Source organism: Myotis nattereri, assembly GCF_964212035.1.
Source record: "Myotis nattereri genome assembly, chromosome: 7".
Lineage (NCBI taxonomy): Eukaryota > Metazoa > Chordata > Mammalia > Chiroptera > Vespertilionidae > Myotis > Myotis nattereri.
In genome coordinates, this window is record NC_138082.1 from 40,959,826 (window position 1) to 40,983,864 (window position 24,039).

Sequence of the window (24,039 nt, forward strand, 5' to 3'; positions counted from 1 at the left end):
TGGAGAAATTGGGATTATTTAATCTGAATAGAAAATATGGAGGGTAAAGGGTATATGATAGTTAACCATGAAAAAGATTCTCAACGTTGGCTTAGTGAAAAACTTAAAATATTAAGAAGCAAAAATGATAGTCAAATTTTATGTTAAAAGTGGTCTCAGATAGGAAGTATTAAACTCCCTAAACACCATTTAGGTTAACCACCTGACAGACATGTTTGAGGGTGGGGATGGGTGGAATTCAAGCAACACTTAGTGGTAAGGCCAGATAACCTGTAGGGCACAATTTAATTTTAATATGTAAGAATGGAACTATGTATGTAGTGAATGAGTTTGGGATGACTAAATTGATGTGCTGGTAATTAATCCTCAACTCTCCTCACTTAGATTTTTCATTTATAAAGAGAACATTTTAAAATATGTCCTTTGACTCAGATACTTGGTTCAGTTCTCATACAATAAGTCTTGCCTGGGAAGATAAGACTGAAAATTTTATCTATATTTACTAAAATTACTGATTCAAAAAAGAATTTTGATTTTTCAATGGATGTCCAAGCATGAAACACTCTATTATGCTCAGTGAATTTAATCTTTTACTAGTTTTAGTTTGAGGATATTAGAGGCATAATGAAGACGTAATTAAGTGATGCTTTAACAACTGTGTACCAATTATAATGTCTTTTTTTAAGGTGTCAAGTTCTTGACTTAGATATATCCTTTCTGATATATAGTATTCATGGCAACAGCTGATAAAAATTTTTCTTGGATTTTCAAAATATAAGCAGAGTAGGTTCCTAATTTTTAATTTTCTGAAATGACTATTCTTCCTATCACAGTCTGTTCTGAAAATTGCTTACATGTCATATTTTTGGGGTGGCCATTACATTTCTGTATTTGTAAAGGGAAAGTGTCCACCCTCCAACACCAGTGACATTTATTTCAACTTACTATAAAAAAAAATTATCAACAATTTAATTTTTTTTCTTTATCACAATTTCTCTATGATCTTAAAAGATATTCACAAAATTACCAACAAATTTTGGGTTAACTATAGAAATACTGTATAAAAATATTTCTAATGATGTGTGTTTGGCTTTTGCCTTAGAGTAAATGTAAGTAGTCAATCTTCATGTGTAGACTGAGTAACAATTACCATATTTTATTGAATCTAAGATGCAACTGACTGAAAGAAGCATCTTTAAGTTCCACTACGAAAGAAAAAAAGGCTGTCAATTACACTATGATACACAATCAATAATTGAGACATTTCCAATTGCAGAAGTGGAAAAACGTGCATCTCAAAATCAATGAAATATGTCATTTAGTCATATTCTAAACACTATCTATTAAGTCTTTCATTCTCAACTTTCACATAAATAAGGCATGATTTAGTTAAGCAAAGAAAACTTTATTTCTACTACACATAACAACATATTGCTCTAAGAAACAACTACTATATTAGTTTTAGCATTAACGTGTGGATTAAGAAACACATGTCAACAATCCCTGCTCCCCAGACAAAACAATGTTGTGCACAGACTATCAAACATGAAAAAAAAGCTGTCAACTGTCCACAGGGAGTGCGTCCAGTCACATTTTCAGTCAGTCAGCTGAGGATTATGTCATTATTTAGTCTTTGTTCTGTAGAAAGAACACAACACAAGTATGAAAATCATAACCTGGAAGGAAACAGCTGTTGTATATAGTATTCCTAAAATGTTAGGAATTGTTCCTTTATTTCAGTATAACCAATGTTATCTGCTTACTTATTCATAGATGCCCCCAAATAAGCAAAACCAAAGTTACCTGGAAGGATGATGCAAGCACATACTGAATTTCTGGAGGGAAAATGCTGTAAATTAATACAAAATCAGAATGCTATGAAATACTAGAATTTCTCTTTTCCTCAAATAGAGGCATATTTTGTATATCAGCTTCATCTCAAAACATCAGTCAACTACTCTCAAAGTTATATTCTTAGACCAGTTTCTTCTCTTATTTCCTAGGTGTGGCTCACTGAAACTTGGGCTTATTCCTCAGAGATGAAAGGAACGAGCCTTCTTGAGTGGTGTCATGTCCTCGTGAATTTCACTAATCTGACCCTCCTCATCTTTGCTCTAAATATGTATAATAAATAGTTCAATAAGGGAAAATGGTAGATGTATATTTCATGACTAGTCATGCTGAAAAATAGGCACTTCCTCAAATGTAGGGAATTGGATGAATGTACATCACTATTACAGGGTATTATAAAGTTCTGTACCAGAGAACCTCAAGGTAGTTTTGTACCATTAAACTTTTAGTTTATGATCATTTGGAGACGATATCTCAAAGGTTTCACTTAAGTCACCAATATAAGAGTTTTACAAAATTTTTAAAAACATTTTATATAATTAATATTGTTCTTTCAATAACACCATGAAAAAAAGCTTCAGAAAGGTGAAGAGATCTGCTCAATCATAGTCAGTTAAGTGTCAGTTGGAATTCAAACTCCGCTCTTCTCATTTTAAGTCTAATATTCTCCATATTATATCATAACCATTAGGAAAGATTCAACTACAAGATTAATTTAAATATTTTTCTGATACTAAGAAGTTTTTAAAGAAAAACATTCTTTGAATAAAAAAACTGTTACTTATATGTTGAAATATTCACAGACATGAATAAATACACTTTCATGCTATTTTAGAAGATAGCTTGTCTAAACAAGTCAGTTCTTAACATTTTATTTGTAAACACAAATAACTGCTTTGTTTTAAAAAAGAATTGCTAATTCTTTTTCACTGGCAATTTAGAATTTCTACATTGTATGGAGTAATGGGTGTGGTTTTGTAATCAAATAAAACATTTGAAAACATTTCTAAATTAGGATTACTCACAATGGGCTCAATGAACACTTCTTATTGTCCACCGCCTTCTAGGAAGGAGGAACTAACCACTTTACTTGCTCTATTAGGGAAGGGCCATCAGCAGGAAGGCTTGGGGCAATTCATCCTGATATTGATAATTCTCTTGATCAGAAAGAAAACCTCAAGTGAAAAATGTGCTTCCAAAGGGCTTGCCAACTGCTACCATTTGACTAGCAGTGGACTTGGGAAGCTAGTATGTGTGAGAAGAGAAAACGCTCATTCCTCCTCCTGAAACTCAGAATTCATTTATAGAATAAAAATGTGAAATAGTTGAACATTTCTAAATTTACAAGAATGTTTCCCCAATCCATGAAGATATAAATTGACTGTTACAGAAAACAAAAATTTAAGTTCGATTTCTGGAAACTAATAAAAGGAATTTATATGGCTGCATGTATCAATATTTATGATAAACAAAAGGGTTTTTGGTAAATTGTCAGGATTGTTTTTTAACGTATATATGCACAAAAGAATATTTTTCTGAATGTGTAGTTTTAAAGCACAAGCTTATATATATAAGTCCAGGAAGTCCAGGAAAACACCAACTTTAGGTTCAAAGTTCTATTATTTGATATTGTGCTTAGGCATTTTATTAATGAGAACTGAAAACATTCTTTATAAAGACTTATAAATTACTTCATTTCATAATGCAAGTCATTAAGTCTTCAAGTTAAAAATCTTTATAAGTACTTCAACTTTAATGTTTATGAAAGCATATAGTAAAAAAGTTCAACTCTTAATATCTATGACATTCACAAACCAAAAAGTAATTAATTTTCCAATTTGAAATGATTTTATTTTATAGAAGGGCAAAAACATTCTTCCAGCAAACACTGAAACCATTTAAGTTTTAAAAAGTTCAAGTTAAAAAAAAAATTTTATAAAATTAACCTGAACTGGTTTTATCAGCAAAGTTGTAAGCCACAGTGCTTTCAACTGACAACTTCTAAAAAGAAATTCCTAAAGTACATATTATACATATTCCTCTTACTACACTATTTAGCCAGTGTGTTTTAAAATTCAGATTTAAAAAGGCTTACCTCAAGAATCAGTAAGTTCTTTGTCGTTTATTAGATTCTTCACGTGGGGAATCTGCCAGCATAACTTTAAGTCTGACTCCATTCAGGATCTTTCCATGTAAAGTACTAATCGCATCATTAGCACTTATTCTATCTGCATACTTCGCATACCCCACATTTTTTCCTGACACAAGGTAAACTTCGATCAGGTTACCAAAACGACTGAAAGTAAAAAAAATAAAATAAAATAAAAAAATAAATAAAAAAAAAATCAACTGACATTACTAAATACTGCTGCTCGGGTCTGAAAGTTTGGGTCCATTCTGGACTCCCTTTTCACCTCTTTCCCCATATCGTATCTCCTATTCAATCTCACTTCTTAAATATTTCTCTGTCAGTTTCTCTTCATTCTCACTCAGGTTTTATTTTTCATGAAGACCATCATTACCTTTTCCTTAGGTTACTCTAATATCTTCTTTACTAGTTTCCCTGTCCCTCTCCAATCCATTCCCACCCTGTCTTCTGAGTGATCTTTCTGAAACATAAATATCATTTCCTCCCTAAAAGTCCCTTCAGCAGCTCCTCATTGCCTCCAGAGTAAGACAAACTCCTTAAGATACTTTGTGAGCCTTTCTTGACAGTTTCTTGTCCTCTCCAGCTTTATCTCCCCTCAGTCTCAAATTCCATATTCTAATAACCTCTTTCACATTCTCTCTGGCAGCAATAACCACCCACAGTCCCAGCTTTCTTTCTGGGTTAAATTATTTTTATCCTTCAGGTTTCCACTATACCTTACTTCTTTCAGGGAGTCTTCTAAGTTCATAGCCCATCCACTCTTTTCATAGCACTAATCTTACCAGGTTGAAATTCCCTATTTACTTATATGTCTCCTAAATAAGGTAATCTCTAAGACAATAACTATTTTATCTTGTTTACCTATTATAATGTTTTGTTTATATAATGTCTCTAGCATTTAACATAGTGCCTGCCTGGACCAGAGGACAGGTTCAAGAAATAAACTAAATGAGTCAGCTAAAGGAGAGTCAAAATACTTGAGTTTGAACCACATACCTGACATTTTGTGCAGCTCTTTGGTAAGTTTCCTATCTATCTTTTTAATTCACTAACATTGTTGTAAGGCACATGGGAAAAAGAAAAAGTTAAGGTAGGAGTTATATTAAAAACAGAAATAAACAAGAGCCTTCCCCCTTTTTACACTAACTATATGTTCTTCCATACAATCAAGTAATTGTTTACTCAATGAAGTTTTTATAAAATCCTTAAGGATACAACAGAGTATGAACAAAACAGAAGATACTTAATAAACTTTGTTCATTTAAATTACAACTACAATGAGAAGGCTATGTGGAAAGAATTCTAGAGGACAGGTGTATGCAGATGTATCTTATATGAACAGATGACTTGTCCATTCTACGTATGCTTTTCAAAACAATCCTATGGGTTTATGCCTTAAAAAAAAAAAAACAGGAAATTAATTCTGTGTGGAAACATAGGATGTGTGAATGATAGATAAGGAAATGATCATATATTTTAAAAGGTGATATCAATAGTTTTTTAAAGCACAGAACAAATCATCTCTATCTAATAGGTACTGGATTTAAGTTTCAAGATTGTGAGTGCTTAAAGGACTGGTTTAAACAAATTATATTATAAAATGTAACTTTGTAGAACTGATATCTTACCAGAATATATCCTCTAATACATCTAAAGGTAAAGGATGAGGGTTAAATACGATAAACAGTCTTTCTTTCACAGAAGTTTCAGGAGGGGCTTTTTTTTTGCATGACGGAAGTACAACATCTGTCTGGATTTGAGGCAACTGTGATCCAGAACTTCCTCCAAATTGCTGCTGAAGAGGTGGGTACAAAACGAGAAAAAGAAAAACTACACTTTAGGGATCTTAAGTCAAGTGCTAAAGAGATGAGTATCATGGCACCTATGTGGTCTTTTATATAGCTCTGAAAATGTTCTTACATAGCTAATAAATCAAGGCCACAGTTATTTTATACCCTATGGAAGGTTAAATTCTTACCTACTTACCAGAAATTGCTGCTGACTTGGGTTATTCCACACCATTGATGCAAGCTGTGCAGCTACCATCTGTGTTGCCATTTTTCTAAGGAGACTGAAGATAACAACTGATAATTTATAGAAAACTAGAAATACTGTCTCTTAATTGTAACTTGTTTTGTATGACCTCCTCACCTGAGATATTGTTTTATATTTTTATTTTTCAAATCATAATCACATATACCCAAAGCTTGGCTTTAGACATTCCTGGAATGGTACTTACTCTGTGGCATTATTCCCATCATCAATGAAAGAAACACCTATCCGATTTCCAGGAGGGTACTGAAATCCATGTAACTTGTATTTTGCATAAATAGCTGATGCTACATTGAAATACTGAACCACTCCATGACCTAAAACAAAGATAGATAATATAGAGGAGTTAAAGAGAAAAAAGATTGAATACATTTGTGGTACTGCCACAAAAATGAAACAATGTAGAAATACCCTAATATCATACAGATAGTAAATACAGAATCAAGTGTGTCAGAAAACAAAGTTCGCTTACAAACCTGTGTAATAGTTGTGTTCCTACAAAGCAAAGTATAAGCCAGATTTTGGTAAAAATATGAACATGATATTTTAAGGATAATACCTCCCTTTAAATGCCTCCCTTGAAAAAAGCCTTTCCAAGTCAAAAGGCTTTAAAAATACAAGATGGATTAAGCTAACACTAGATAATAGGCTTAATCAATTAATTAGTTAAAAGTTCAAATGGCTGATATTACAGCCTTGCTTCTATTAAGAGTGGGAAGTATAAAGTAGGTACTTGAAGTGAAGGAAAGAAGTTTCAATTCAAGGTATAAAGTTTAAGAAAAAGAGATGTAGGGCTGAGGAGGATATTTAAGGGTTTATAAATTTGCCTAGCATTAAACAAGAGTATGGAGTGAGGAAGCTCAGAGGGAAGGCGAGGGAGGGCGGGTGGCAAGAAGAAGAAGAAAAAAAAAAGAGTACAGAGAGAGACCCTATCTTGAGGTGTTTTTGTTTTACAACCAGAAATACAAAATGCTCTATTTTGTGGGAGTTAAAATATTAAAAAAAAAATACTTAGTAGAAAGAAGGCATATTCCCAGGGGTTTATTTATTAAGGAATCACTGTATTTAAAGTTTAAAGCAGATAAAAAGAAAAACTGTCACACAAACAGTATCTAACATATGAAGTCTCATTGGAGAAAAGCCATTTTAACAAAATACACACTAAAAAATAATGTAGACATTATTTTACCATAGCTTGAATAAGGATCTCGTTGAACTTCACAATATTCCAATCCTGGTACTATATCAAAAATGCTGAAAAGCTGCTCTTCAGTGAAAGGAACTCTTGATACAACCGACAGGCGTTTGGAGATAGCTTCTTGGCCTCTGTTGTCATTCTTGTCAAAATTTGAAAATTCAGGTTGTTGCTCTCCAATAATACAGAAAAAAGTAAATCTTTAAATTTCTATACATTCAAGAATGCATTTAACACTTTAGGTACTAGAAAAGAAAATGAACTTTCGCTGTGTCCATTCCACTGAACAAAGGCACTGTATTTTGTAGAATGCTCTTGGTAATCAGTACCAACAAAAGGAACCAATGACAAGAAAACTGAAAACTTCTGCCCACTGCCCCGCCTTCCACACAGAAACATAAGCAGAATGTGTAGTCTAATTTCACAGGATTATGTTTAGTATGCGAAACTGCAAAATATGATGTGTTTCTTCTAAAAGAACATTTGTGCCAAATGACATTCACAGTCTTTACTTTCACCACTCATTTCCCCCTTTTCCTAGCTTCCTATTTTTGTTATTCCTCTCCTTTCTCTAGCTTTAATTTTAAAGCAACAGTGGCTTAGGGACACAATTTTAGGATTCAATACTGAGGAAATATCTGTCTATGTCTTTCATACTTTTTTGGCCAGCTGCGTAGAGATAGCAGCTCACCCAAAAAGTGACAATTTAATGTTGAGAAAATGCATAACTAACCATAGAAAACTATAATAGAAAGTTAAAATAAGTGTTAAATATTAAGGACATGAGAAGTCATGACAAACTAAAAACAAAACAAAACAAAAGCACCACTACAGTATGACTTTTATTCACTAAGTGATATATTACAGACTGCTAATAATACTTTTAAAAAGTCAGTTGAGATTGTATGTACTACTTCCACTATAAGGTAAAGGTAGCCCACTTACCAAATGGAAACATATTTATTCTAGGTTCATGTCCCAAAGTCTCCTGCCTCATATTACTATAATAATCTTGTTCTGAGGATTCGGATGCTTTATTTTTGGGTTCAGCCAAGATTGCCCTAAAACCTGAAAAGAGAATCCATGAATTTCAAGCTTCATAGCAATTTAACATACCTGTAAATATACTTGATTGCTAGTGATTGACTCAGCTTTATAAATACAGGGTGTCCCCCCAAAAATGTATACACACTTTGAATAATTATTCATTCTAATGGGTTAAATCTGAAAAGAAACATCAATTGAGTTATCAAAAAAAATGTATGTGTATACATTTCTGGGGGATACCCTGTATAATTGTATAAAACAAAATATATATAATTGCCATCTCCCAGACCCTACTTCTTTGCTTTTAGGAATATAAAAAAGGTCAAATAAAAAACAGCAAGAATTCCAAATTATGGGTCAATGTAAGACATGAAGGATCAGCAATTCTATGCTATTCTTTCTCATTTCCCCTAACTACAGATGACATCATCATTCACTGTCCCAGGCTCCTCAACATCAAATCCTATAGGCTTCTTAACATTCAACCTGTCACCAAGATTATTCCTTTGAAATACACTAAGATGGTGTTATATTTCACTCTAACTTCCCTGCCTGTTTTTAATTTAGATTCTCTTCAATTAATTACAACAACCCTTCAACTGGTCTCTTTGCCTATGGATCCAGGATTTTAAATAAGGATGCAAGAATGAGCTTCAAAAGGCGGGAAGGTTCCTTCATGAACCTTCTGAAACTTGAAACAAAATGCTTATGCATATGGACATGTTTCAAAGAAGAAGGTTCATAGTTCCCACTGTATTATTCAATGGCTTCAAAAAGGATGAAAGTAGCCGGTTTGAATTCTTTCCCTGGAAATCCATCCTTGATATTGTGGTTAGATCAACTGTACTGAAATAGTTTTTATTTTTCTCCTTTTAAAACAATCTACAAGGCAATCCAAAGTAGCTCTCACCTTCTGTCCCGCCTACTCTCCACCACATGCAAATCCAACTTCCAATGTATTCCCATGTTCATTCAGTGTACCTGTTTTTCACCTGTTAGATTATTTTCAGTATCTTTAAGTTCTCAATAAATGTTTATTAAGGGTTTATTACTATACTAGATACTTGGGATGACAGAAATAGACAAATAAGACATACACTTTGCTTTCAAAGAGCTTTTAAAAATTCTTTTATTCTTTATATTTTGCCCTTTAGATCTTGGCTATGCAATATAGCTATAAATTCCTTAAATGACAAGATTATTTTATATTTAATTTGTAAGCCTCTTCTTAACCTATTGATGAGTATACCATAGGTATTCAATTAACGCTGAGTGAGAAATTTAGAAAGGTCTGAGAGCAAATTTTGGTGTGTACCTTAGGGTTACCTAATTAACAATAATTATTTGCAGTATGTATAAATTTTTATATCCTGAAACACACTAATTTAATTACTGCATATTGCATTTCTAAAGGTCAATATATCTAGAAGTATCACAATAAGGAAAATTCTCCTTGGCTGCTGCTGCTTTTTTTTTTTTTAATTAATCCTCACCTGAGGATTTTTTCTATTGTTCTCAGAGTGGATGGGAGGGAGGGAGAGAGAGAGAGAAACATCAATGTTAGAGAGACATATTGATTGGTTACCTCCCACAAGCGCCAGGACCTGGGTGGGGAATGAACCTGCAACCCAGGTACGTGCCCTTAACCTGAAATCGAACCTGTGACCTTTCAGTGCCCCGGCTGATGCTCTAACTGAGCAACACCAGTCAAGGCTCTTCTTTATAATTCTTATTCTCCATGATGTGTACCAGGCAACAGCAGATCTAATCAATGTCACTCTAGCTTGAAATTAACTCAATGTATATTTACTTACCTATATTAGCAAACTTATAAATGCTATCCTTACCCTAGGTTTGTTAGTATACTAAATTCTATTTAGAGTTTAGGTCAAATATGAATAAATATTAAAACTTATTGAGTTTATTTTAATATGAATATTTTTAAAAAACACCTGAAAGGGTAGATCAATTTCTTAAATACTTAATATTGTAAAATATGCACTTTAAAAAAACCACAGAAAAACAATCCAGCCCTAGCCAGTTTGGCTCAGTGGATAGAGCATCGGCCTGCGGACTGAAGGGTCCCAGGTTTGATTCTGGCCAATGGCACATGCCTGGGTTGCGGGTTTGATCCACAGTCGGGGGCGTGCAGGAGGCAGCCAATCATTCTCTCTCATCATTGATGTTTCTATCTCTCTTTCCCTCTTCCTTCCTCTCTGAAATCAATAAAGAAATATATTAAAAATGAAAAAACAACAAAAAAACCAATCCAAACCTATAGAAATAATAACCAAAATATGGCAACAACATTTTCACTAATATAGTTGCTATTTCTTTTCAAGATGGTGCCTCAATGAAAGCTTAATCATAGAGCCCAAAATAATTTTCATCTGAGGGCTATATATATTTAAACTCCCAATGCTAAGATTAAATTAGTAGATATGATTATTAAAAAAACCAGTATTAGATTCAGTTATTGAGAATAATTGTAATTTTAAAAAAGTTTTTAACAATGTTAAATAAACACATACTTACTTCGATCACAGTTTTCTATTGCTTGGGCAGCTTGTGATGGTTTTAAGTATCGAACATAGCCCAAACCTTTACTTTCTCCAGTCATTTTATTCTTAATAATGCTGCAATACTCGATATCTCCATACACCTATGAGAGTTAAAAAAAAAAAAAAGAGATCTTAGAAGAGTCAAAATTAATAACTGAACAGGGATTATCTCAGAACTATTTTAAAATTTATTTATACCTCTTATTTGCCAAAAAAGAAATTAGAGTTAGAATTTAAAGTCATTTTTAATAATGGACTTACAATGCCACAAACTAATGAAGCACTAGAAAAATAACCATAATAATGATATAACCAAATAATAACCAAAATAATAAAAATGTTTATTTAGTGAGCATTTGCTTTATATATAATATCTTATTGTTACAACAGTCCTTCAAAGATATATATAGGATGTCCCCTAAATGTATACACACACTTTGAATAATTATAAAAGCAGTATCTATTAAAATACATTTGATTTTCAAACTGAGCCATCAGCTGTTAAAATGTGTATATATTTTGGGGGGTCACCCTATATATTTATTTTACTGCTTATTTCACAGAAAAGGAAGCTGGGCCTTAGAGAAATCAAATAACTTGCCCAAGTTATAAAGGGAGAGTAAGAATTTGAACAGTCTGAGAGCTGCAAAGTCTTGCTCATTAGTGGTTAAGAGCAGAGGCTCTGGAATTGAACCTTCTGGTTCAAATGTTGGCCCAGCCACTTATTAACTAAGTGGTTTAGTTATCTTCTCTGTGGCTGTCTCCGTACCTGTTAATTGGTGCTAATAGCTCTACCTACCTCACAGAGTTAATTTAAAGGTTATGTGAACTAATACACCAAGATGCTCATATGTATTTTCCAGTTTTCATATAGTCTATAATTTTTAAAGTTACTTTATTCTAGGTTTAATAGTTAAAAAACAGATTGAAAAAGATAGCTTAAAAATAGTTATTTAATTCCCCACCACCAATCTAATGATCTAACTCACATCACACTTTAGATTTAGTAACCGTGCAACCAATTTAGGATTATGAATTATCAAATGCTAGACGATTAGAAAATCTAAGTACCTTAAATTTTTCCCGTAGATCTTCTTCTGTGTAGGACTTTGGTATCATAACAAATATTCTTGTAAGTTCTTCATCTTCTACATCTCGGTGATTTCCAGATGATCTGGACTGAGCAATTAAAACCTAAGAAACAAATAAATTCCACAAAACAATGTGAAAATAATCAGTTGTTTTCCTATTCTCATTTTAAAAAATATTTTTATTGATTTCAGAGAGGAAGGGAAAGAAACATCAATGATGAGAATCATTGATTGGCTGCCTCCTGCACACCCCCTACTGGGGATTGAGACCACAACCCAGGCATGTGCCCTTTCTGGAATCGAACCTGGGACCTCTGGAGGCCGACACTGTTCACTGAGCCAAATCAGCTAGGGCCTTATTCCTTAAATATACTTAATTCATTATTAGTATGAAGTTCATGGTAGGTTAATGTAATAAGGTCAAATGAAAAAATTTTAAGCAATCTTTATTGCAATGACTTAAAAAAAATCCTCACCCAAGGATATGTTTGATTTTAGAGAGAGAAAGGGAGAAACATCTATTGGTTGTTCCCATATGCACCCAGACTGGAGATCGAACCGGAAACCTTTTTGGTGTATGGGAAGATGCTCTAACCAACTGAGGCACCTGGCTGGGCTGCAGTGACTTCCTATATGAGCTACTAAAGGCCTGTGGCACGAAATTCGCCTGCCCTCCTGGGGGGATTCCTCAGCCTGGCCTGCACCCTCTTGCAGTCCAAGAGCCCTTGGGGAGCCGGCCTAAGCCGTCAGTTGGACATCCTTAGTGCTACCACAGAGGCAAGAGAGGCTCCTGCCACTGCCGCTGTGCTTGCCAGCCATGAGCCCCGCTTCTGGCTATGTGGTGCTCCTCCTGTGGGAGTGCACTGACCCCCAGGGGACAGCTCCTGTGTTGAGCGTCTGCCCCCTGGTGGCCAGTGCGTGTCATAGCGATTGGTCATTCCACCATTCAGTCTATTTGCTTATTAGCCTTTTATTATATAGGATTACCAATCTCTGCACTATTTTTTCCAAACGTATTTTTATGTCTGGATTCTGGTTTACCAAAAATAGTGAATGCACTGAAAAAGAATGTGTACTCTGCAGTTATTGGGTAGTGTTCACTAAATGCCAATTTATAGTTAACTAGAGGCCCGGTGAACTAAATTTGTGCATTCGGGGGAGGTGGGGAGTCTCTCATCCCAGATTGCGAGCAGATGCAGGCCAGGCCGAGGGACCCCACCAGTGCATGATTGGGGCCAGGGAGGGATGCAGGAGATTGGCCAGCCGGGGAGGGACCGTGGGAGGGCTCCAGGGAGTGTCCAGCCCATCTCGCTCAGTCCCGATCAGCCGAACCCCAGCAGCAAGCTAACCTACTGTCAGAGCATCTGCTCCCTGGTGGGTCAGTGCATGTCATAGCGAGTGGCTGAGTGGCCTTAGCATATCATTAGTATATTACGCTTTGATTGGTTGAATGGCCGACCAGACACTTAGTGTATTAGGCTTTTATTATATAGGTTAGTGTTATTAAAATGTTACATATCTATTGATTTTGTCTACTAGTTCCATCAGATACTGAGAGGAATGTATAAAAATCTGATTGTGAATGTCTCCTTAGTTCCATCAATAATGTATAATGTATTTTGAAACTCTATTAATGGCTACATAAACAATATGGATTGTTATGTACTTTTTGACTGATATTTTTTTGTATCTGTTAATACTCCTCTCCTGTTCAAGACAATTTTGTCTGATACCACACCAGCTGTTTCTATTCTTTTACTTTCAACCACTTTGTATTTTTTTATACCCAAAGTGTCTCTTGTAAATAGCATTTAGTTCATTCTTTTTTTTAAATCCTGACAATTTACTTTTTTTTAAAGGATTTTTTTCTTGATATTTAAGCAAGAAAAACACTGATCGACTGCCTTCTGCACCCCACTACTGGGAATCCAGCCCACAACCAGGGCATGTGCCCTAATGGGAAACTGAACTGGCAACCTTTTCATGGTAAGACCTAGTGCATGGGAAGACACCCAACCAATTGAGCCACACCAGCCAAAGTGACAATCACTGCCTTTTCATTGGAATGTTTAGTATATCTGTTTAATGTAATATTTGACATAGTTGGCTTTAATTCTAGATGGTCATATTCTTAATTTTTTTCTATCATCAATCTTCTTTAAAAAAAAAGATAGCTCTGGCCAGGTGGCTCAATTAGCTGGAGCAACATCCAGTACACCAAAAGGTTGTGGGTTCGATTCCTGGTCAGGGCACATATCTAGGTTTTTTAATCCTTGGGTGAGGATTTAAAAAAAAAAAAAATATTACCATACTCTGGATCATCTCAGTGACAATGCAAATGATGCACTGAGTAAGAAAATATACAGAATGATTTGAGGCTCCATTTCTCTACTATTGATAATTTAGTTTTATTGAAACATCATCTATGGCATTAGATTATTACTTGGAATTTAATTTTATATTGCTCTAATTTGTAAAATTGTCTTGGTTTTATATCAGGGGTGGGGAACATGCAGCCCACAGGTCGTATAAGGCGTGCGAAATCATTTGGTCTGGCCCTGCCAAGGCATTAGGGATAAGTTAATTAAATGTTTGACCAAATAGGGCAGGCTAATTTTTAAGTTGATAATTTTGTATGGCTCGGGAATGATGTTATAAATATCCAAAAAAAAAAGCTCCCCACCCGTTTTATATTATTCCAGAGTAATATTAAAATCTCTAAATAGGATTGTGGATTTGTATATAGAGCTATATACAAAAATTTTAATGGCTAGTTTTATTTTTATAACTTGAGGAAAAGTAATAAAATTAATATAAATTGCTACACAAACGCTTTTTTCTTCTTTTAAAGGGGGGGGGCTCTATGTCATTTAAGAATGACAAAATCTGGACCTATGGTATTATAGAGTAAGAGGCAGCAAGTAAAAAACTCAGAGCTTATAAAGCCATGAGATTTTAGGAATATTGAAAAAGAAGGTTGTGCATGGCCCATGGACAGATAATGGGTAAGTGAGGGCCTGGGGTGGGGAGTGAGGGATGGGGGTGGGCTGGAGGGGGTCAAAGGGGGGGAAAAGGGGGACATAGGTAATACTTTCAACAATAAAGGATTATTTTTTTAAAAAGGTTGTTATGGCCGAAACCGGTTTGGCTCAGTGGATGGAGCGTCGGCCTGCGGACTGAGGGGTCCCAGGTTCGATTCCGGTCAAGGGCATGTACCTGGGTTGCGGGCACATCCCCGGTGGGAAGTGTGCAGGAGGCAGCTGATCGATGTTTCTCTCTCATCGATGTTTCTGGCTCTCTATCTCTCTCCCTTCCTCTCTGTAAAAGATCAATAGAATATATTTTAAAAAAAAAAAAAAAAAAAAAAGGTTGTTATGTTTGCTTGGAAAACAGCTGTCACAGAGATGTGGAACTTGCTTACAAGACACAGATATCTATATATCTATATATCCCCAGGTAGAGTCTACTTCCAGTTTATCTCCACTGTATGTCCACTATATTATGAAATATTATTAACACTGACTAATGGGGAAATGGCCCTCTATAAAGTTAGTCTAGTGGACAATAGGGAACCTTTAAGTATATGGGAGGATACCATGGAGGGAAAAGGAGTCTCAGGTAGTAAGATTTGAGATGGAAGTGCCATCAGATCACAAATTTCTAAATATTAGCAGACTGGAATGTTTCATATATCTGATAAAGGAGACAGTATGTAAGTAGACAACATATATCATTAATCTCCTAATGGATGACTCCTGAGATTTTATGTTCACAGACTATGGGCTCTAAGAGACATTCTTGCAAAGCTAAAAACCAATTATTTTTCTCTTGTATTTCCTAGGTTTACTGTTTTCCTTTAGATAATGTAGCTGGTAACAAAATGACTTTTACTTGGACATCTACTGGCTGTAGGCCTGGTGCTGTAATTTTGTAATTTGTCTTGTAGGTAGATCCTTTGGAATTTTGCAAAAGCAAAGTACATGAAAAAAATTAAAGCTGAATTAATTTAACTGGGAATACTGAAAAAAAAAAATTACATTCTCGTGGAAGATAGCTCCAACTGCAGCTGCTGAAGGATGAACTTAAGACTGTTTAGCTGGGCACAGCAGTGAAACAACCCTCTGGCTGAAAATGAGTGAACAAAAATGTGAAAAACAGAATTTAAACTTTGGGAGTAATTTAATTTCTCTGTGGCTAAAAGGGAAGGCGCATTTCAGTGTTGGGAATTTTACTTCTCTTATAGTAATTTAATGACGGAAAGGAGATCTATGGGTTTCAAATTTGGAGCATGTTTTCAGTTATAATCTCTGTGGTTATGTTACTCAAAAGTATAAAAACCCTCTTCCCCAAGATCATAATTGGAAGGAGATAAAAATGATCAATCTAGCCGAAACTGGTTTGGCTCAGTGGATGGAGCGTCGGCCTGCGGACTGAAGGGTCCCAGGTTCGATTCCGGTCGGGGGCGTGTGCCTGGGTTGTGGGCATATCCCCAGTGGGGGATGTGCAGGAGGCGGCTGATCGATGTTTCTCTCTCATCGATGTTTCTAACTCTCTGTCTCTCTCCCTTCCTCTCTGTAAAAAATCAATTAAAAAAAAATGATCAATCTAATGCAGGAGTCAACAAACTACAGCCTTGTTTTTCTACAGCCTAGAACCTAAGCGTTGTTTTTATATTTTTAAAGGGCCGTTGAAAATAGAGTATTTGACAGACTGTATGTGGCTCACAAGGCCTAAATATTTACTATCTGAACCTTTAGAAAACAAGTTTGCAAACCCCCGATCTAGAATATGCTGTGGCCTTACAATTAGTTTTGTTGATGATCTGTTGTCACCCATGTCAAAGGGTTGGAGACGTGGGAGTGTCTACTGTTGTTGGTGCAGTCCCAGGCACCTCCTCTTTTGCACAAGGGGGTAAAGAAAAGACCTCCAGAAATGGAAATATCTCTGTTTCATTTATGTAAGTCCATACTTGTAATATTCTTCTCATTTTCTGTAGTAAATGGAAAAAACTTTGAGAAAGCAGAATTCTGTGGAAAGCTACCTAGTTCTGCAGGACAGGTGAAGGGTACACTGTAAAGCAACTGCTCGATTCTCCATTCACAGCAAGTAAGGAATGACATCTCGGCAACAAGGATATAGGAGGGCTTACCTTGTACCAGGCACCGTGCTAAAAGCAGAGCCTGTCATATAACCCTCAAAACTACCTTTCCTGCCATGTGTCATTTACCTTAATTTTACAGACAAGTGAAGAAACTTAATATAAATACCCCCAGGGTGAACTAAGTACACAAAGCATCACGTAATACAACTACACTACCATCCATCACAGTGATTCGGCTCTTCTTAAGGCAGTTCACTTGGGTTTGCTTTCCAAGAAAAGCGGCAGTAACAGAACACAGGCTATTCATACCTTCACCGATAGGGCTTATTTAAAATGGTTTTGAAAATCACAAAAGGGATAAATATGTAATATGAGCCATTTTAATCACCTGCACTTAAACATTATATACATTTGTCAGGCAGTGGGAAAATGCCCAACACCAGAGAGCCACAGTTGAATGCACTCTTATCAAGTTGTTAACCCCCCTACCTAACTGTGGAAAAGCAGAGTCATCTGTGTTTACAATGGTCAACTGGGGGGGGGGGGGGGTTCGTTCTGAGAGAGGAGAGTCAGAGGAGCCCTCGAAGTAGGCCAGGGCCAGAGCTGGGGACCGTGGGCGTGGGGGGTGAGGGGGGCGTGGCCGGACCCGCACCTCCCCCCCATCCCCGTATCCCTGCACCCCGACGCAGGCGCGCGAGCGGTCCTGAAAAACCCTCTTCCCAAGGCCGTCCTCCCCGCTCCTCGTCCCCAGAGTGCCAGGTGCCCCTAGTCCGCTCCCGGGAGCAGACAGGCTCCCACTGCCCGACCCCGACCCAGCTGCGGGGGGTTAGGGAGGCCCGAGACCCATCCCCACCCCCGAACACCGTCCCCGCGGGTATTCGGACCCGGCACCCGCACCTTGATGGGCTTGGTATCATAGGGGCCGAGGCACCGGCCATGCATCTCCTCCATGGCCCTACAGGCCTGCGAGCTGCGTGCGAACTTGATGAAGGCGATGCCCTTTGACTCCTTCGTGTGCTTGTCCCGCACCACCCAGATATCCTGGATCTCGCCGAAGGGGGAGAAGCGCTCCCGCAGGACCGACTCGGGCGTGTACTTGCTGATCACCAGGAAGATGCGGCTGTTGGGCGGCTCGTCCAGGCTGTCCACGCCCGGGCGGAAGCCTCCCCCGCTCGCACAGCTGCCTGCTTCGTCCATGGTGCCCCACCGGACGCGGGAGCCAGGCCCGGTCGCCTTCGCCGCTCCTGGCTTCCGCCGGGCCCGCCACCGCCGCCGTCGCACACCTGGCCGTTGCGGATCCGGCGCTCCGCTTCCGGAAGTCGTAAGAGTCTGGCGCTGTCCCGCCGGCTTCTGGCGAGTGGCCTGCAGCGCCCCCTGGCGACCCGGAGGAGCCTAACTCAGTCCTGGGCTTGAATCCTGTGGAGCTGAAGTCCAAACATCAGGTGTGCAAACCTGTATCCTTGCGGCCAGAACAGCGTCGTCTGTCGCACGGGCTTTTCCAACTCTGGCTTTACACCACCCTCAGAGGATTCTTTCCCCAAACTTGCCATCTTGGTCATCAGCTCAAAAGAGAACCATAGAATTAACATGGAAAAACCTTAATGCTGAAAGGAACCTTTGAGCTCATCCAATTCCAGCCTCATTTATTGAGAAAATTGGGATGAGGAAACTGAGGCTCGTGGAATAGCCCATGGTAACAGAGATCCAGGTAACAGAGCCCAAACCGGAACCGATGCCTCTGCTAATCTGCTCAACTCCCACAAGCACCGCTGGGCGTTTGAGAGCAGAAAGGGTAGACTATTCAACTGTGAATCTAGGAGAAATGGTAAGGTGTAGGCAACGTGCATAATAACTTCTAAGGATTCGTGTTAATGGGCCTCGAGGAGAGGTTTTCAGAAAACTAGCAAAAACCTAGAAACCAGGCCTGGATATAGCATTGGCAGTGGAATGAAGGGAAAGAAATAAACCGGAAAGTGGTCCTGGAGCCGAGCTCTTTGATTGGTCCTTGACTGCTAAGATCTGGGTTGCTATGATCTTAGGGAAATATTGTGTGCCAAGTATGTTCCAGGCTCTGGTCAAGGAGCTAGACATACAATCTGGAATAGCAAGGACATGATTCCTGCCCTCAGAGAACTTTTATTGTATTATGGAAATCTTACATGAAAATATATAATACAAAGTAATGTCAGATTGTGTTCAACGGTTTTGCCTGAACTGTGTGAGCTTGGACAAGTTACCTCACATTTCCAACTTCAGTTTTTTAAATTGTAAAGTAGAAATAATATTACCTATTAAATGGTAATAGGAAACTGAGGCTCGTGGAATAGCGCATGGCAACAGAGATACAGGTAACAGAGCCCTGGGGTAGTTTTCCGGCTTAATTAATTCATCCATCCATTCATCTAAAACAAATGTTTTTGATTGTTTGCAAATGTTTTTGATGTGTTAGGTACTGAGCTATACCGAAGTGATATAGTATAAAACAAAATGGTGACTCTGCTTCCCTCATGAAGTTATGCTCTTGAAGAAAGGACAGTATATGAACAGTATTAAATAAAAGTTAGGAGCTCATGAAGTTAATAGTTTAAGCTTACATGGTTAGGAGTATATGAGAAAATATATATGAAACTAATAGCTTAGAGATCAAATGAGATAATATATGTACAATGGCACAATGGGGATTTATTTTCTTGCTCTCTTTGACTATGGCGTTCGCTCCCCAACTCTGGATATTGTATAATTGTGTGATAACAACTAACAGTCAGGCATTCTGGGTTCTTCCCCTGAATTTAGCACAAGATTCTGACAGTTTCTCCTTGCATTTCATTCCACATTTTTATTTTTTATTTTATTTTTTTAAATTAAATCTTTATTGTTCAGATTATTACATTTGTTCCTCTTTCTTCCCCCATAACTCCCCTCCTTCCAGTTCCCACCCCACCCTCCGCCCTCACTCCCCACCCACTGTCCTCATCCATAGGTGCACGATTTTTGTCCAGTCTCTTCCCGCATCCCCCACACCCCTTTCCCCCCCAAGAATAGTCAGTCCATTCCCTTTCTATGTCCCTGATTCTATTATAATCACCAGTTCATTCTGTTCATCAGATGATTTATTCACTTGATTCTTAGATTCACTTGTTGATAGATGCATATTTGTTGTTCATAATTTGTATCTTTACCTTTTTCTTCTTCTTCCTCTTCTTAAAGGATACCTTTCAGCATTTCATATAATCCTGGTTTGGTGGTGATGAACTCCTTTAGCTTTTCCTTATCTGTGAAGCTCTTTACCTGACCTTCAATTCTGAATGATAGCTTTGCTGGATAAAGTAATCTTGGTTGTAGGTTCTTGGCATTCATCACTTTGAATATTTCTTGCCACTCCCTTCTGGCCTGCAAAGTTTCTGTTGAGAAATCAGCTGACAGTCGTATGGGTACTCCCTTGTAGGTAACTGAGTTTCTTTCTCTTGCTGCTTTTAAGATTCTCTCTTTGTCTTTTGCTCTTGGCATTTTAATTATGATGTGTCTTGGTGTGGTCTTCTTTGGATTCCTTTTGTTTGGGGTTCTCTGTGCTTCCTGGAGTTGTAAGTCTATTTCTTTCCCCAGGAAGGGGAAGTTTTCTGTCATTATTTCTTCAAATAGGTTTTCAATATCTTGCTCTCTCTCATCTTCTGGCACCTCTATAATTCTGATGTTGGTACGCTTGAAGCTGTCCCATAGGCTCCTTACACTATCTTCGTATTTTCGGATTCTTTTTTCATTTTGCTTTTCCAGTTGGGTGTTTTCTGCTTCTTCGCATTTCAAATCTTTGACTTGATTCTTGCGCTCCTCTGGTCTGCTGTTGGGAGTCTGTATAATATTCTTTATTTCAGTCCGTGTATGCTTAATTTCTAGTTGGTTCTTTATCACAACATTGAGGGTCTCATTAGATTTCTTGTAAATCTCAATAACTTTATCGGTGGCTTCTAGACAGTTCTTGAGAGACCTTAAAAGTTGGTTCTGAACTCAATATCCTCCCTTGATAGTTTTGTCCTGTTTCTTTGTCTCCGCATTTTTTTTTTGCTTTCTTGGTGCACCCCCTAGAGGTCTTTGTGCGCAGTCTTGTTGTAGTTAAGTCTTGATTGTTGTAGTTAATACTAGAGGGATTTGACCTCCAGGCCGACTGGCTGTGAGAATCAGCTGTGTCTGCAGTGGGAAAACTTCTGTCCTCTGGAGAGGTGCTAATCTAGCCTTTGCCTGAGGCTATCCGGCAAATGGCTCTGCGCAGGGCTTGGGTGGGGCGGGTTGCATGAGATCAACAGGGCGGGCAGAGGGAGCAGTTATGGCTGCTCTCAGTCCCGTCCCCAGAGGCTCTGCTTCTCAGAGTCCCAGCAACCACTGTAAACCTCGGAGAGAAAGCTGCCCTCACGTTCCGACTGATGCCAGACAGTCCCGCTTCTCCCGTTTGAGTCTGGGTCCCTAGAGACTCGCCCGGATCTGGAGCTCAGAGCCTGGGACTCCCTCCCGATTGACAACCGCACCCTCAGCCACCAGCCCGCTCACGCGCACCTCGGTACCTTTGTATTTTCCACACTGCGCCTCCTCTGAGCCTCGGTATGCTGTTCTCTTTCCTTCTAGTTGAAGAATCTCTCCTCAGCCAGCCTTTCTGTGGTTCTGGATGATATCCGTTCCGTCTTTTAGTTGTATTTTTGAAGTTGTTGTTCGGGGCAGCAAACTCCGGTGTTTACCTATGCCGCCATCTTGGTTTTTTTCCATTCCACATTTTTAAAAGGGGCGCTCCATTTACACTGGAGCTTAGCAAGTCAAGGAGGTATTTTTTAAAAATTTATTTATTCTTTATTGATTAAAGTATTACATATGTATCCTTTCCCCCCCAAGTCAAGGACATATTTTATCTTAACCTTCCACTTCTTTTTATCTTATCCAGACCAACCAAAGCGAATAAAAACAATGTGGTAATGTAACAGTTTTACTAATGTGAGAAGTGTAAAGAGTCTAGCAATACTATTTGCACACCAGTGCCATCTGGTGGAAACTATATAATTTTCTTCAACCACTTACTGGACAATTTCTGCTCTGTAAAACATTTGTTGGTATCCTGAAAATATAGGGCTGATATTCAGAGAAGTTACTTTTTTCTTTCTTAAAGAAATGATTAAAGATTGCATAAAGCAAAACCAGGAACAGATATATTTGGAAATGCTAAGAACGCAAAATTTCTTTGCCACTCAATCATGTGAAATACCGCATAGTCAACGAAAATAAGATTTGTACTTATAAATTACTAAAATACAGTAAATACTTTCTTCATTGGCATCAATTTATTTTAAATACAGGTCTATTGGCTGTAATTCATATGTCATACAATTCACCCACTTAAATAGTTTTTAATGTGTTCACAACCATTACCACAATCAATTTTAGAATGTTTCCATCACTCAGTAATGACAGTTATGTTTCAAAGAATATGAAATCATATTTGAACATGATTTACATGTAATTAAAACAGATGAAATTCTGAGGTTTGAAAGAATGATTATTAATTCGTCTAATATTAGAGAAAAAATCTGCTGGATAATTGCAGGTTAAATTGTTTCAAGTCTTTAAAACATGTAGCATATAATTCACAATTATTAGAATGATAAACACATATTTATTTCACATGAAATTCAGATTTCCCTTGAAAATTTTCTTGCAAAACTTTATTGATTTTTTTAAAAAAAATAAGAGGTAATATTGAAATGAGAGGTGACTTATTATAGTAAATTCTTGTCATTGTTTTTTCAGATTTTCTTGAATTATGATGTAATTGCAATGAAGCTTACTGGTTATCAATATTAGTCTTCATATATTTAATTAAGTAAAACTGTTTTTGCCTTATTTGCCAGTATTTAGTAGATTTTGCCACTGATATTTATTGGTGGTGAATTAGAAACTTTCATATAGTCCAAAGTTTTCATTTTCCATCTGTAAGGCTAAAGCCTACTGGTAATATATGCAAGCACCTACCCTGGCCTATGGTCAGCACTTAGAAAATGGTAGTTTCTGTTTTCTTGAGTTTGCATGTCTTCACTTGAGTTTGCGAATATTTAACTTTTGATTTTTTTCCCTCCAGTAGACCTGGTCCTTTAGAATCAATTTGAAGACATCTTTTAAATATGTAGATCACAGGACAAAACTCACACTTTAGAATAGTTTCATTAAATCTTTGGCTATTGTGGTTATTTCAATTACATTTAAAGTAATTAAGGTTAACTATAATTAAAATAATTAAAAATTCCGTTAGTCACATTAACCACATTTTAAGTGCTCAAAAGCTACTTGTGGCTAGTAGATAGTGCACAAAAAGAACATTTTCTTCATGGCAGGAAAGTATTTTGGATTGAGCTCTAGAAAAAAAGAATATTGGGTAAACCTTCCACTTACCTAATTCACCAAATTTTCAGTCACTTTCTCAAATTCCTTGATTGCTGAACAGTTACAAATATTTTAATATTCTTATTTCTCTGTCACACGTTTACCACACACGTCTCACTGAGTAATGATGTAACCACAGGTAAGCTACTTTCCTCTCTCATGTTTTCCTAAACTCAAATTGACTTTCTCACCTGTCTGCTTTCAATACACTCGTCTTCTTGTAGCTTTCTCAGTCCTTCCTTCCATATCCTTTTCCCCTGTTCCTTCGGGATTCACTCCCTGTTCCATTCATACTCCATTCCATTCTTTAGGCAATTAGCCGTCAGGTTGCCAACTTGCTGTCAATCCTTGTATTACCATGTTTTTGTGTAGCTCATTTATAATGGTTTAACTTTTAATGTAGCATTTAAGTCCTACCCCAGCTTAATTGTAACTCATGGAGAATTGGGGCTGTGGTTTGATGTTGCTTGGTACAGTTCCTGCCCATAGGAACTGGGCAAGGCGGTAGACTCCTGTGGAGTGTGGGGTTAGGGTGTGTTCATAGGCGTGAAGTGATTCACGCAGAATCACATCGTTGT

General features: G+C 37.3%; 1 protein-coding gene across 5 annotated transcripts; it reads right to left on the minus strand.

Annotated features, from left to right (window-relative positions):
- Positions 1-1,384: 1,384 nt before the first annotated feature.
- On the minus strand, positions 1,385-18,364 carry RBM45 (RNA binding motif protein 45). 5 transcript variants are annotated; one of them, XR_013996211.1, is made up of 11 exons: positions 17,945-18,364; positions 11,927-12,049; positions 10,830-10,956; positions 8,193-8,315; positions 7,242-7,421; positions 6,240-6,369; positions 5,987-6,071; positions 5,629-5,795; positions 3,947-4,147; positions 1,804-1,849; positions 1,385-1,638 (listed from the first exon to the last, which is right to left on the minus strand). XR_013996211.1 is itself a non-coding variant. In XM_081095266.1 (11 exons), exons 2-10 carry the CDS (start codon positions 16,780-16,782, stop codon positions 3,955-3,957), a joined length of 1,161 nt encoding a protein of 386 aa, XP_080951392.1. In that variant the 5' UTR covers positions 16,783-16,936; positions 17,945-18,339; the 3' UTR covers positions 1,385-1,638; positions 3,947-3,954. The 5 variants fall into 5 exon arrangements, 3 of the variants coding, with proteins under 3 accessions (XP_080951392.1, XP_080951390.1, XP_080951391.1); XR_013996212.1 differs by having other exon boundaries at positions 5,629-5,792; positions 17,945-18,362; XM_081095266.1 differs by lacking the exon at positions 1,804-1,849 and adding an exon at positions 16,750-16,936 and having other exon boundaries at positions 17,945-18,339.
- Between the last annotated feature and the right edge of the window lie 5,675 nt (positions 18,365-24,039).